Source organism: Balearica regulorum, chromosome 1, assembly GCF_011004875.1.
Source record: "Balearica regulorum gibbericeps isolate bBalReg1 chromosome 1, bBalReg1.pri, whole genome shotgun sequence".
NCBI lineage: Eukaryota > Metazoa > Chordata > Aves > Gruiformes > Gruidae > Balearica > Balearica regulorum.
In genome coordinates, this window is record NC_046184.1 from 101,051,138 (window position 1) to 101,067,209 (window position 16,072).

General features: G+C 43.5%; 1 protein-coding gene across 10 annotated transcripts in view; it reads right to left on the reverse strand.

Moving 5' to 3' along the window:
* Positions 1–3,961: 3,961 nt before the first annotated feature.
* The window catches only part of POU2F1 (POU class 2 homeobox 1), a 115,887-nt gene continuing 103,776 nt past the window's right edge, over positions 3,962–16,072 (reverse strand). For all 10 annotated transcript variants that reach the window (XM_075768638.1, XM_075768720.1, XM_075768710.1 and 7 more), the window contains 4 exons: positions 14,501–14,606; positions 13,726–14,071; positions 12,793–12,881; positions 3,962–10,373 (listed from right to left, as the gene is read on the reverse strand). In XM_075768638.1, the coding sequence (XP_075624753.1) occupies positions 10,063–10,373; positions 12,793–12,881; positions 13,726–14,071; positions 14,501–14,606 (852 nt within the window). In that variant the 3' untranslated portion in view covers positions 3,962–10,062. The remainder of the gene's footprint in view (positions 10,374–12,792; positions 12,882–13,725; positions 14,072–14,500; positions 14,607–16,072) is intronic.

Genomic DNA, 16,072 nt, shown 5'->3' on the forward strand with positions numbered 1-16,072 from the left:
ACTTGGCAACTCTGTAGGGTTTGGAGAAAGTTAAAGCAAGTTACTCAGTTACGAGTTAGAATGAGGTATACGACAGCTCCTGTACCTGTGGCGGATAAACACCCCACACCTACTCACACCTAGCCTTAGACACTACCACAGAGGAAGGAAATGGAACAACGGCACTGGTGGGGACGAAGAAGCTACTGCCCGGGTCCTGCCCACAGACCGCTGGCACGCAAGGTGCCCCACGGGGACCAGCACTGCTCCAGGCCTCTTCAAACCACCTGCGGGCGGCTCTGCAGCCATCCCTTCCCTTCTTCCCTGTCTCACAGGGAGGCCCAGTCCAGCTCCCCGGGAACTCACAGGGAGTAACGCTGATCTCCCTCCCAGTCTTTCGCACTGCGCTTCCCCCTCGGACTCGCTCAGGTGCAGGGAGCACCAGGGTCACAGAGGCCGACACGTGGAGAGTGAATGGGGAAAGAACTAAAGGGTTTGTCTCAACTGCCTTCTTCTCAGGACACTGTCACGGGTGCTCTCGTTCCTAAATTGTTTCTCAAGAGGGTTGTGCGATCTCCACGACTTGCCCCTTGGCATGCCGTTTCCAATATCTTAGCATTCCTTCTGGTCAATAATTTCAGATTCCTATAGCACCGCAACATGCCAGCTTCGTCCCACACAACGTTATCACATATAGGGAATAGGGCTTAAGTAGTAGCTGCTGCTACAAAAGTCAGCAAAGGCAGTATGAATCCTGAAGTGGGGCCTACAACAGATAAGAGAATTTTAGGAGGAAAGGGGAAGCTAACGTGATAAATTAAGTATCTCATGGTTTTATGTAAAGCTCTGCCGGAGTATATTCCCCAGCAGACCGACACAGTTTTAAGACAGATCAGCATTTTGGTCTGAGCTACTTGACAATGTCCTGTTTGGTAGAGAGATGAAATAAGGCAGAGGGGGTATGTTCCAGTTCTGGGGCTGAGCCTCAGCAGCACTAAGGAACGCCAAAGGGGATCATCTTCCCTCGCCTCCCACAAGCTGTTTCATTTCCTTCCTCAGATTTGTTTTCCTTAAAGCACACCTTGTTTTCCACTTCTTTTGTTCCAAGTGCTCTTTTCTTTGAGAAGTCATTTCTTCAATATCCCTATTACCTATCTATAAATCTAACTAGCTCTTTGAAAAGTCACACAATATTAATACCACTTTTACATAATGTCAGAACAACAATTCTATTAGTAAAGCTTTCAGTGAAGTTCTGCAACCCGAATGGCGTCTGGAGGAAGAGTAGCTGGACAGCCCACCTCTCCCCCTTCCTCCCTCCCTTTCTTCACAAGAGCTCACCAGGTTCACTGATAAAACAACTCAGCCCAATAGCACGATACATGAACATGTACAAGGCTATTTTGGGGAGCAAAGAAGGGAGTCTTCCAGGTCCCTCCCTTAAGAGAAAGACCATACGCAAAAGCTGTCGAACAGACTCTCACCTTGGACTACACTGCTTCCACATTCGAAGGAAAGAAACAGTTTTCCCTGACTGTATCCCAACATCAGCCTCAGACCTGCAGCACCGGGCAAGCCCCACACGCCGTTTGTCTTCACAGAGCCAAAGCAACTCTATGCAGAAAAGGGGGGAGTACCCACGAGAGATGAGGTCCTTACAGAAAGGGACACTGACCCAAAGCTCAACAAAACCCCACCCAGCTTTTCCTCTTACCCGCTCTGAGTACAGCAGAGCTGACAACTTATCAGTGCCTTTGGTTCCCTACGAGGCCACTGGGAATTCTCCCGCCCCAGTGGAGTCGAGCTCCTTTAGAAACCCACCTCTCTCCACCACCGCACACAGCCAGGCGCACACGCTTGCGCACACACGCACTTGCACACACCCCCACACGCACCCCTCCCTCCCCTCCTGCCCCACTCCATTGGACTCGAAGGGAAACGCAAAGGGAGCCTTGAGGTCCAGAAGGAGGGGCCTGCAACACCCTCCCAAGGCAATAACCACTCGCTCTTCCGCTGCTCCCGCCGCAACACCAAGCCGTATGCTGGGAGAACGACCTGCTCCCTCGCGAACAACCCCTCGAAGCTCCTCTCCCATGACTGCCTCACAGTATTTCAAGCCTTTCAGGCACACCAGCCAGGTGTTAGGAGTAGGTTAGCTTTCACTTCTCAGTTTGGTTTTTTCTTTCATAGTTTTTGGTCTAGACAGGATTAGCATTGCTATTAGAAAAGGAAGTGTTTACAAAGTTTTCCACCTATTATCAAGCACTACAAGCCCTACATTCAGTAACAAGACAAGGGGGATAAAAGGAACCTGTTTCACTTTTGCTCTCCCAGATAGATTAAGATGCGACAACCATTCTTCTCCCTCCCCGAAGTTAAACACAACGGACCCAGTTCAGCTCTGGAGCAACTCAACTAACTGAAACGGATTTACACCACCGAGGCTGATTCTAACCCAGTACAGCCATCTTCTTTCCTCCGAGCCTCCCAGATACGCGTTGTCTCATCTTTAGATCCCAGCGAAGGGCGAGGAAAGGCCAAGAGGGAGGGAAGTGTGCGCGCACTCGAAAGGACCCTGAACAGCAACCCAATCAGTAACCTGCATGCCACCACGTGCTGTGCTGCAGATTAGACCACAGATAAACCAACCAAACAACAATCCCAAACCCAGGAGCGACAAAATGTTTCCTTTGGCAAGACAGATACAAGGAAAAAAATTCATGAGCAAACATTTTCCTTCTAACACAGTCAACCCCCTTTTCTGCCCCCAACATCCACCCACCCCCACCCGACCCTATAAAGTTGTAACCTATAAACAGGATCTCAAATACATACAGCATAATCATGTTTATCAATCATAATAAACATCAGTTCAACTAAACTCTACAGCTAGAATTATCTCCACTATTTATAAAGTTTGCTTTTCTCTTCTGATTTTTTTCAGTTTAAAACCAGTTCTGCGACAATGCTAAGCTATGCTGAGGTATTTTATGAAGGTGCCAGAAGCCAGCTGCTACCCACAAGTATTGTTCTCAGAGCCGTATGGTGCTACCTTTTGCTGAGGGAAGACGGGGAAAGAACAAGGAGGGAGAGGGGAGGGAGGAGGGAAGGGGCCCAGATTATTCCAGTTACGGGCGGTTCTTAGCAGGCTATCGTGGGTGGAGCTAAAAGCAGCCCCAAGACAGCCCAGTAGTTGTTTCGGTTTCAGGAATTTGGTCAGAAAAGAAATACCTGATACATTCTACATCCTGACCTTATCTGTCTACTCAACTAAGGGGTGTCTCTGCCCTTCTCCCACAGTTAAATTATTTGTAGTTCCAGTGCAAGCTTCCTAACACCCTTCTAACAGCATCCCACGGGGGTAAAAGCTGAGAGCACGTGCCCACTAAGAGTGTCCTGGGAGAAGCGGCAGACAGATCCAGTGAAGATAGATAAGCCAAAAAAAGAGATCATTTTCATGCATTAATGTGTGTGTTTGTGAAGATATGCAAGCACAGGCATCGCCTCTTTCCATTGTCCCAAAAGCACTGAAACTACTTGCACTGGCATACAGGGAACCAGGTACTGTTCCAATCACGGAGCAAAAGATATGAACATTTTAAGAAGTTGCAAACTGTTGAGTCTGTAACTTTATGACAAAGCCTCCTCTGTCAAAAAATCGTTCAAGTACTTTCGGGGTCTCCTCGCTGGAAAGAGGAGAAAGACTCACTGGCAGCAACAGAAGTTTCTCTGAAAAGAGCAGAACCTCCACAAGGTATGCATCTTGAATTCTGTATTGCTATAGTATTTTTGAAAGGGAGGGAGAAGTAAAAAGAGGCATTGGTTTCAAAAATATGAAGGAATTTGAGTAGGCTATGTGAGGACTGACAACCATAAACCCAGCGGGGGGCAGCGGGTTAGCTTACTCCTTTGGTAACACTCCACCCTAGGCAACAGTCAGGCGTACATCGTTACATCCAACAGGCATACCCATCGCCTGTTTCAGGCAGAACAGGAAGAGTGAATCTTAATAAAGTTAACATGGCAATAAAGAGGTTTACATTTTAAACTTCTGGTTTAAAACCAAGTATCACCGAAAGTTGGATGAGGAGCACTATTTTGTCTGTCCTAAAACACTCTAATGATTATGAGAAGCTACTTGTCTCTCTAGGATGATTTTGTAAAGTAATTTTTTACCTAAGAAAATATCGATTGATATTTAAGGTAAACCCGATGTTGGTTTGGTTTAGTATCTGCAGTATGGTTCCAGCTGTAATGGGTGTTCTGCTTCACAGAATAGAAAGAGGGAATTTCTGTTTTAAAGAATGTCGCTCTGCAGGAATATGCAGAGAGTTAAGGAATTAACACTGCCGTCTCCTTCAGTAGTAACTCAACCGCAGAAACGTGTGCTGAGCCAAAGCACACCGCAAGGCTTACCGAGGTGACTTTTAAACATTAGAATAAACCAAAACATCAGGTTATAGTTCCAAGAGAAGTAAAAAGAAGGAAATTTTCTATTACTCACACAGTCGTTGGCATGGTTGCACATGGAGAATTTTCGCTAACATACTTTGGTAACAGCCACTATCTTACTGCCCCCTGAGCAAAATGGGTTATTTCTATGCCTTTTTTTTTTTTTTTTAAAAAAAAAAAGAATTAATTATCCTAAAAGATTATGGCAAGCTACCAAAAGATCAGAAGTATAAAATTTTTGTCAACACTTAATGCTCACTGTAAAGTATGTAAAATTAAAATAAGGGGTAAAAGTAGAGGCAGTGGATTTCTCTTGCTCAAATGAAAAGCTATCATACTAGGAGAGAACATTTGTTCTGTGTTAAGATCAGCAGATAGCTTCTTCACTCAGTGTTGGCATCTCCCTGATTAACCTAAAAGGTGCAACAAATCACAAGCAGTAACTCCAAATGCATCAGGAGCTACACTGTTTTCACTGAAAATCTCTTTGTCAGCCTGTTCATTTAAAGATAAAATTCAAACTTCAAGTTTCTGATGTCCTAAAAGGTCTGTAATTCAAGCCATCAGAATGTATGTCTTCCTCTTAATGTTCTGGCATTTTCGTTTTCTCTTACAAGATAACCTCACTAGCACTCAAATAAAATTACTGAGCAACAGCAGCAGCAGCACATTCCTACATGAAGATCCAACTAACTTTCAAGTATGTTCTCCTTGCTGGTTCAGCTGAGCACAGATTTCCTATTCACAGTAAAGTGACTTTTTCAATGCAATTTAACTTGCGTTTCAACAACTATGTATAGAAGCAGAGGATCTTAAGAAGCAGCGGAACAATGATGTGTCATCACAAGTTACCCAAAGAAAAAGAAAAAACTGCAGTAACACTGGCCTATGGGCTGGGAAGAAAAAACAACCCTTCTTAAAAATCAGGTACTTGTGCCTGTAACAAGCACAGTATCTCCCCCAAAATTTTTTGAGTGCATGCACATGCACACCAACTCAGAGCGACATGATAAAATGTACTCAGACTAACACATCCTGCACAGTAACTCAGGAGCAAAACAAATCCTCTTAAGGAGATTTAAATAGACAGATGTGACTCTTGTAAGCAGCCATATCTGTGTATACTTTCTATAAGCTGTTGATGAATCATTCTACAATGACTACAGAGAGTGTGTTTTGAGGCAATCAAGTGTGCTAAAGCCAAACTGGAATACATTTTTCTAACATCAGAAAAAATTTCATCACCAGCCTACAACATCTCATCCTGAAGCCATTTCCTAAATTGTTTTCTAGACCTTCAGGGCATATCTGTATTTGTGTTTCTGGAAATCTCTTGCTTTTTGAGCTAACTGTCCTTGGCTGTAATGAGAGAGTTTTTCACCTTCTCTTTTCCTGCATATGTCCTTTGGCATGCTTGCAACTATGAAAAGCAACCCACACATCTTTAAATACAGAGACATGGAGCTCTGAAAAAGAGATGCTATTATGTTTTTCTAACGTGCTATGAAATTCCTTCTGGTCCTGGCTGACAAATCAATATAGGAGCAAATGTACCAGCATACAGCTAGAAGACTGTCTAGAAATGAACATTTGCAGAGAAAATCTTTTCCTAAAAAGAATAGTAAGGATTTAAGTCTCTGAGAGCATGTAACAGAAAATCATCTCCGTTCAACATATGAACCCACTGATACTGGAATCAGAGATGTAACTTTATGTCATTGGAGGAAAAAAATCAAATTTGTTTGCTAAATAAATGTCCTGGGTCTGTGAGCAAGTTTGTGACAATGCATGTCCCAGTGTCCACTGGGACAATAATTCTCCATTTTCAACACTTGTGAGCTTGGACCATGATCCTATCATAGAATCCTAAGGTTGGAAAAGACCTCTAAGATCATCAAGTCCAACTGTTGACCCAACACCACCATGTCTACTAAACCATGTCCTGAAGTGCCACATCTACACATTTTTTGAACACAAATTCACCTATTAACTACGTCTGTATACTATTGTTACCGTCTCTCTTCAGATGCATCAATTTTGGCTGTCAGCATGATTATGATCTAAAAAAGAAACTTCTGCTAAACTGCAGTACATGATCTCATATTCCTTTCATGCTCCGAAGGAGCACATGCCCTCTCACTAGGCAGGCGCACACCCGCTGCCAACCCGATTTCCGTCTTACACCTGGACACTGGAGGTAGCCAGCATCTACGAGACAACACGCTGCCAGGGATGAAGGGCAGGCTCCAGGAGCAACGGTCAGTTACTGGGATGGTTTAGAAGAATGAACCAGAGCGCACTGGTAACGGATGCCATGGGATATGTGCTGTTTGGGTATTATGTCAGCTTCTGCAAGCAAAACCAAGCCCTTTCTGGATATGTGACGACTATGAGTTTTCAGTTTCTCTCAGAAAAAGACTTGCTAAGAAATTCCCTGGAATCTGGGCCCCAGAGAGGGTGATGGGAGAGAGAGGAGGAGGGTAATGGGGTATAAGGTGCTCACACCAAAGCCATGTGACCAATGCAAAGGTAGTCAGGAAAAAAAGCAGATTTTTATAATAAATAAACCATCCAAGCTGCATTAGTGTTCCAGATATGTACTCAATAAGACCCTCCCAGCCACAAACCAGCAAGAATGGGACATGAAAACTCATTCAGACAGCTAATGGCACAGTCTCTTTGAACTGTGGAGAGGATTTTCCGTTGATTTAAGGCCCACCTTTCTTTGTGTTTCCTAGATATATGCAAGGACCATGCCCCCCCACCCTGCCACAAAACCCTTAGGGAGTAGAGGATACATCGGAGAAAAGACCAGTAGTATCCCCTCCTTTAACAAAAAAAGCTTCCTGATAAATCGTATTTTTGCACAGGCGTGAAAGTAAGCGGGAACTTTCAGAGCCAGGAACGAACATTATAGCTGCAGTTTTCCCCATCCCAGGGACTTGCATTCCTTTGGTAGAAACTGTAGTCTGTGCTATGGTCTCCAGACCAACATAGTGGGTACCAGCATCTCCTCTTCCACTTCTTCCCTACCTCCCTGAAGCTCACCCAGCTATTCTTTTTACTGCTCTGAAGCTATTACTCTGGGCTATTTCCATTTCTGCAGTTTTATTCATAGCCCTAAAAGTCTCCTGCACAGCCTGAAGTCATAGAGACACATCAAAAACACTTAGATTTATCAATACCGGTGGGATGAGGGTGGGACCTGTTGGATTAACAATCCCCTGACGTTGCCATTCTATTTACACACCAAACAAAAGAAAACAAATTAAAATCAAGTTAAGAGTCTGCCCCAAGGATAACACAAATTACCAACCAAAAAAAAAAAAAAAAGATTAAAAACAAGCAGCAACTTTTATATAAAATTAATAAAAACAAAAGACAAATGAAAAAGAAATTGTCAGTAGCATCTATCGCCTCTCTGCATCTGAACTGCACTTATACAAACTAGTCCATTAGTACAGCAGCTTGCTAGAAATTGACTTTGGTTCAAGCTTAGTTTTAAAAAAATAAAACATAAAAAAATCAAAAACACATTAGAAACGGTGGACGGACATTTGTTAGTTTCCCTGCTTGCAGTTCACTAGTTTTGAAGTTTTAGGGATAATTGGTTTAAATATTCAGTAAAACAGGAAGGTGGAGAGTTAGAGATGAACAGAGCAAAAACATGGTGGGGGGGGGGGAGAGATAAGGGGTTCTGCCACTTGAGTGCAAACACAAATCCTACATGCTCAGGTCACAAACCAAAGCATATTCAGAGTTTAAAGTTGCTGCCTTCTGGATCTTGGATGAGAAGCTCCAGGATCCCCCTGAATCATCAACAAAATGAACATAGCTGCAACAGCTCATTGTTTTAGGACACTCTGGTGACAAAAAGAAAAGGGGGTGGGGGGGAAAGGGACTCTTCTAATACCCTTACTAGCTAAAAGTAATTTAGTTTTATACACATGGCAGAAACCTTTAAATCCATCAGGAATGGAAAGTTCAAAGTGAACTGCATTGCAGTGATCCAGTCTTCTCTTTTTAAAAATCTTTTTTTTTTTTTTGGTTCAGATACTAGATTGTATATTTAAGAATATACGGATCTAACTTCTGTACAGTTCGTTACTCTTCCTCATCCATGGAAATATCCGTTGCTACATGGATCAGAATCAACCTTGAAAAGATCACGACAGTGGCAGGCAAGCCCTGACGCTCTGGTCAGAGATGCTTATTGCCGTCTTTACATAGCTAGCAGCATCACAGCTCAGAGACTACATGAGATCACCCAGGTACGTGCAGAGCCCCAGTGTCAGCTCTGTCATGGTGGCATAAACGATGGTAACTTCTGCTCTTGTATTGCTGGCTTCTGTGTTTTGCAGCCAGAAGCACTTTTTTACTAGAAAGTTTTTCTAAATACAATGTTGGAAGCATCAGAATTAACAGAAAAAGAATATTGCTATGAATAGGGAGAATCTGACCTTTTGAAATCCTGTACCAATTCACTTGGCAGGAATCGAGGACTATGAATGCTGCTTTACATACTGCCAATTAGCTGGGGTAACTTGACATTTTGAAAATATTTTTGTATGCTCTTAACAGCAAAATCAAATCAGTAGAACAGAAGATCCATCAGTATGTCACACAATCCAGATTTGGGAAGTCAAATCCCACTCTCTGAAGTAAAAAGGAACCATGCACACAAAGCTAAGAGCAGAATTTGGCCCTTTTGTCTAAATAATTGAGAGAAGGAGAACTGCAGTTCGGAACTAAGTCCTACCTCTGCTTAAAAAGCACGGACCAGCCTGGAAGCTGGCACACAATGATCTCTACTGCTACACTGAGCTTCCAGCGCAAATGATGAACATAAATTCTTCTGACCCCTATAAGTAACCATTAGACAAATTCAAGGATGAGGAAACTGTTCGGAACGTTCCCAGAAGATTAATTAGGACAGAAAGTCTACTTGTGCTCCATTCTTCCTCTCCACCCTCCCACCCTCCCCCCATGGTGTGGGAGCTCGCTGAAAATAATCCAGGAGCAAAAGACAAACGCGTCCAAACTATATATATAAAAATAATAATAATAATAATCATAATAATAATAATAGAGATACACCAGTAATACAGGCCTGCCTAAATTGTACCAGTTAAGAAAGGAACCCCCAACATGATTGATACGATTATAAACACCTTGTATGACATAATGGCCTGTACAACAGACCTATAAAATGATAATTAAAAAAGAAAGATATTTAGACCAAAAAGAAACAGGAAATCCCCTTCCTATGTTTGAGCTGATAACCCACCTTAACTTGTCATTGTGACTGCTGGAAATGATAAGTAGTCCTTTCACTTTTTTTGTGTTTTTTTGTTTTTTTGTTTTTTGTTTTTTTTACATTTTTGGTTAGAAAGTTCTCCGATCCATGAAGCGATCCTGAAAAGACAGTGTTTATTATAAAATTAGGCAAATGTCTGTCCCAGCTTTAAATCCTTCCTGTTTTGCTTTTGTTTTTTTATATTTTTCCTTCTCTCCCTTGTCCCCAGCAACACGGCGAGAGGATGCCCATCACATTTTCAGTTTATAAACCCCGCTGGCAGCCAATCCCACTGCACAGTGAAACAGGCTGCTGGCAGCACAGCTCAGCCCAGCTCACTGTGCCTTGGAGGCAGTAGTGGTGGTGGACGTGGCCCCGCTTGCAGAGGCCACTGTGAGGAGAGAGTTCTGGATGGACTCAGCTGAGGTGGAGGTGGCGTGAAGGCTGGCGACTGGTCCAGAGGCCCCTGCGGAGGCTGCAGCTGCAGAGACCAAGCTAACTGGGTTGCTGGTGAGCAGAGAAAGGTTCTGAGGGTTCAGGAACAGAGGGGCAGTTACGATGTTAGGAGTACCTCCGGCATTGGCAAACACCAAGTTTCCAGTTGCATCCAGTGATGTTATTGGAAGAGAGCCACCAGATGCAAGAGCTAAAAAAAGGGAAAATTGAGCAAGGAGGAGATAACATTAGCAGTAAGCAATAATGCAAAATGGGCCTAAAAGCAACTGGTCTCTGCATTTCCTCTCTCTGCTATACAATGCTCTCTACACCACAAACGACAGTCATCTCATTCATCATAGGTCATTTTTTAAAAAAACCAACTCTTTACTAAGAATGAACAAGACCTTGCAGATACTAAAATGCCTCCGTCATCTGCTCCTAAATTAATTCTCTCTTGCTTTTCTTCAGATCGTTAAGCGCAATACTGGTCTATGTTTCCTGCCACAGAAAACCTGTATGTTCAGGCAACCTGTACTGGAAAGGGTTGAGATGAGTGTTCACATGAAATGACAGCTATCACAAGATAAAGATGGTCATGTAACCTCGAGCATAACATTTTAAATGTTGACAAACAAGTACCGTTACAATTTACTCTCACCGGTCTACAGGGATCACTCTGCCTTAAATTATGATCTAAATTTATCTGCAACACTTTACAAAATGTTCTTTCTTGTACCCTGGAAACAGGATTTGTTAAACTAGTTCAGAGGATATTTGAATACGTAGGTTAGCTAGCTCTTCAGGCACTTGTACTATCTGGTTTTTACAGGTAACAAAGTATGAACTGAGAATAACCCTTGCTAAAGTCAGTGGAAACATCTGGCTGTGTGGCACTTCCAAAATAAATCCCTGCTCCTCTGAATAAGGATTTATGGATTTAAAGCTCTACGTATGGACTTTAGGAAGTAGGTTGGTTGTTGCAGAATCTTTTTAAATACATATGAGGTCAAGAATTCAGGATCAAGTCTTGCTCAGAATTGCTCTCCTAACAGATCTCAAACCAGCACAACTCTCCTCAAGCTTATGCTAGAAGAAAAGCAAACCTCTAACCTGCTGGAGATACATGCCAATAGGGGGAGGATTAACAAAAAAATCATAGAATCATAGAATGGTTTTGGTTGGAAGGGACCTTGAAGACCATCTAGTTCCAACCCCCCTGCCATGGGCAGGGACACCCTCCACTAGACCAGGTTGCCCAAAGCCCCATCCAACCTGGCCTTGAACACTTCCAGGCAGAGGGCATCCACAACTTCTCTGACAACCTGTTCCAGTACCTCACTACCCTCACAGTAAAGAATTTCTTTCTAACATCTAATCTAAAGCTACCCTCCTTCAGCTTAAACCCATTACCCCTTGTCCTGTCACTACACTCCCTGATAAACAGGCCCTCTCCATCTTGCCTGTAGGCCCCCTTCAGAAACTGGTAAGCTGCAATTAGATCTCCCCAGAGCCGCCTTTTCTCCAGGTTGAACAATCCCAACTCTCTCAGCCTGTCCTCATAGGAGGGGGGCTCCAGCCCTCTGACCAGCTTCGTGGCCCTCCTCTGGACTCGCTCCAACAGCTTCATGTCTCTCCTGGGGGCCCCCAGAGCTGGACGCAGTACTCAGGTGGGGTCTCACAAGAGCAGAGTAGAGGGGCAGGATCACCTCCCTTGACCTGCTGGTCACGCTGCTTCTGATGCAGCCCAGGACACGGTTGGCTTTCTGGGCTGCAAGCGCACACTGCCAGCTCGTGTTGAGCTTCTCATCAATCAATACCCCCAAGTCCTTCTCCTCGGGGCTGCTTTCAATCCATTCCTCGCCCAGCGTATAGCCTGTCAAGGTCCCTCTGGATGGCATCCCTTCCCTCCAGCGTGTCGACCACACCACACAGCTTGGTGTGTCGTCAGCAAACTTGCTGAGGGTGCACTCGATCCCATTGTCCATGTCGCCGACAAAGATGTTGAACAGTGCCAGTCCCAGTACCGACCCCTGAGGAACGCCACTCATCACCGTTCTCCACTCGGACATTGAGCCGTTGACCACAACTCTATGAGTGCGACCATCCAGCCAATTCCTTATCCACCGAGTGGTCCATCCATCGAATCCATCTCTCCAATTTAGAGACAAGGATGTCGGGCGCGACAAGTGTCAAATGCCTTGCACAAGTCCAGGTAGATGATGTCAGTTGCCCTTCCCTTATCCACCGATGCTGTAAGCCCATCACAGAAGGCCACCAAATTTGTCAGGCACGATTTGCCCTTAGTGAAGCCATGTTGGCTGTCACCAATCACCTCCTTATTTTCCATGTGCCTGAGCATAGTCTCCAGGAGGGTCTGCTCCATAATCTTGCCAGGCACGGAGGTGAGACTGACTGCATCACATTCAGTATCTTAAATGCCTCCTGTAAATCACTACAAGATCATACACAGTTCTAATCCCCTTTCTGAAGTTGTACCTGCTCTTATCTCTGTGATACATAACATTTATGTCCAGTGCTGAGGAGTCAGTGTTCTTTTTCAGTAGAGAAAACAAAACATGTAAACTGAAGTTGTATGACAGAGATGCATTAAAAGGAACACTACCGACCTTGAATAGTTGCCAGTGTACTGTTGCTCATCAGGGCCGGGCTGAGAGCACCACCTAATGTCCCTGGATTGAGACTGAGTAAGGCACCTCTGCGTGAAGCGAGACCATGGAAGAAGAAACAAAGAGAAAGGGAAAGTGTTACTTTTAAGAAAAGGTTGTCACTGTTCAGAAGTACACCATCATATTTAAAAAAAAAAAGAAGCAGGGGGTGAAGGGAGGAGGAAAGACCAGAGATTAAGGGCTAATTTTAGTTTATTTTAGTTTTTCCTTCATGATGCCTTGAGTAGATGTTGCCTTTCAGCTGTGTGGTTAGCGACATGCCTGAAGTACAGGCACTGTAAATACACAACTTGTGTTGATTGTTGCTGTAAAATATTCTTGTAACGTATTTTGGGGAAACTGCCGCTCATTAGCGACCTATTATCATCTCCCAAATTCAGATAAGAAAGACATAAATCAAGAGTAATTGAAGAAACAAAGAGTCATCTCTCAGAGCAACATTTTAAAAACAAACTTCAACAATACATCATCATGCATCTTTTACAGTTTCTTGCTCACGATGGAGAAATGAATAGAAGTGTGAAGTAGGTCTAGGCTAGCTCTCCATTTTACAATTGGTAGAACAGATTCTATGATTGACTGGTAAGCTGCAGCTCTTAAGTCAAGCTTGGCAGTGGGATAGATGACTTAACAAATAACAACAGTGCTGCAACACAGCTTTTTCATCTGTAAAATGAAAACAGTATTTGTATACATTGATGGGAATGGCCAATTACCATCTATAAGCAAACCTTCAGAACTTAAGATAAATGGCACTAGGATCACCAAGTGAGCTACCAGAAAAATACATATACATAAAAGCAATTTATCCCAAGAATTCTCCTTCCTTCTTCTGTCATCTCACCTAAAAGGGTATGAAAAATTCATCCTTACCCAGCTGCAAACTGCGAGGATGCCATCAAGCCTGGGTTTAGTCCTGCTGCAGCAGCCATGGCAGCAAGACTTGCATTTGCAGGCAACTGTGCAGCTCCTTGTAACGCGGCTGCTGCCGCTGTTTGCAACCCTGATGCCGTTACCATCACCTGGCTGGTCCCAAGAGGGGAGGACAAGGGAGTGGAGGTTGTCTGTGTTGTGCTGGTCTCACTGGCACTGGATGCCTCTGAAGTGGAGGCTGAGGCAGAAGGGGAAGGACTCAAGGAGGGTGATGTCACTGCTGAAGAAGCTGGAGGTGCTGTTGAAATCACTGTTGCTGTGTTGTTGGAGGTGGTTTCTGTTGTGCCTACAAGATTGATTCTGGTTAGAACAGTACAAAACACAGATCTGATTGAACAGAAACCAGTACCCACCTGAACTGCACTGCACATACAACTGAAAGGGAGACAAACACAAATTTCTGTAGGACCAAGAAGCACCAAAAGTCCAAATGAGAAGTTCAGACTATAATGAAATGGCACTTCCCAATAGGAGGCTCAGGAGCTCTAGAAGCTAGCCATGGTATATAGCATATTTCATTTCAGCATCACCTGTGGTTTATCCCCAGAAAAGTCAACTGACTGGTCACAAAGACTGAAGTTTCCTAGTGGAGTAACAAGGAGCAATGACAAGAATGTCCTGGGATACCAGTGACCAATACTGAACGACCTTTTGGAGAGTCTAAAAGGGGAAAATGGTAGAGGTTAACGTGGGAGCAAGAGAAATCAGCCCTTACCTGTGACTGACAGACTAGTTACAGCAGGACTGGTCAGAGGGAGCACAGGATTGACAGTCAGGGTTGTAGCTGCACTGCTAGTCACAAGGCTTGGCGTGGTTGCCACCTGGAGGTCAAAAAAGAACACAACTGCTCAACTCTTGTTGAAAGACAAAGTTAGCTACTTGTATTTCTGTCTTCCCATCCTCAGCTGAGGAAGTTATCAGGGAAAACACTGCATATAAACTAACTTTTTTGTTAGTTACTTTATCATTCAGTGGACCAACCATAGTATCTTCTCTAATTACCAGCAATATCTTTATTCTTAATCATTCAATATTTGAAGGGAGATACATCCATTACATCCATAATGTCTCAGGACTGCAAGCTAGCCCTCCCTCTCTGCCTCCCCCCAAAGACCACACCTTGTTTGAATAGTCACTCTTATCAAAAGAGTTACAAAATATATTATTTCTGCATGTTTTTGGGTTTTTTTCTTGTTTAAACATCTTCTCTGGCATTACCAAAGGTATGTAGGGTAATGTGTTTACATGGATAAACAGAGTAACATTTCACTTTCACTCAGCCAAACTATATGCTCTACTTTGATAAGTTGCCTTGTGCCAGAGGAAGGATCTCTGAATTTTAAAACATTCAAATGACACTAGCTAATTTTACTTGTGGACAGCTTATTATGAGGAAGCTACAATAAACTGAAGACATTACAGATAAAAAACATGAAAGATTTAAGGCTGGAGGAACTAGCTTAGGAGCAAAAAATTAAATATAAAGAGATAAAGGGCTTTTTATGGACAAGAAATGGTGTCCAACAGTAATATTTGAAGGCTGTTATACATCAGTGAAATGAATCCTTTACAATTGCCCAAGAGAACATAGCCAAGGATATAGGCTAAAATCTTTCTCCTTTCCCCTCTCTTACCTTAAGACTATTATCAGAGAAATCTCTCATGCTGTGTATCCTCTGATAGGAAGTCAAATGCTTCATGCATTTTAAACAAGACTGGGGCAACTGGGACAAATCTAAAAGCTTTCTGACCATCTCAAACAGCGTATGAAATAAAGAGCTAGATACATAGTACACTTCCCATTAATGCAGCCCAGACATCATAGCTGTCATCTGTCCAGTTAAGGCCAATGTCACAATCCATATTTCAGGGCAGTGGATGACCTAGAATTAATACAGCTAACCCTGTGGTTACAATGACTGACTTCAGCCAATACGAAAGTAGGCTGGCGTCAAAAGGAGCATTCCCCTCCAATCTGGCTTCAGAGACCTAGCTCTTGTGCAGCCAGGCTACAAGTCAGATTGGTTAACTAGCCATACTGAAAAGTCATCACTGTTCTTCGCAGGGCTAATCTGCAGTCAAACTAATAAACTAAGCTGAATCATCCTATGCACACAAAATCTCCAGAGCTGACACAAGGAATCAACAAAGCACACCAGTGAAGGCTTGGGGGAGCAGGGCTGGAACATCCATTTGAATGGCAGCACAGTCTATATAGAGAACCTTACAATGAGTGAAACATCACTGAAAAAATGGAAATGGTGGTTAACAACTCAATTTCTTACAT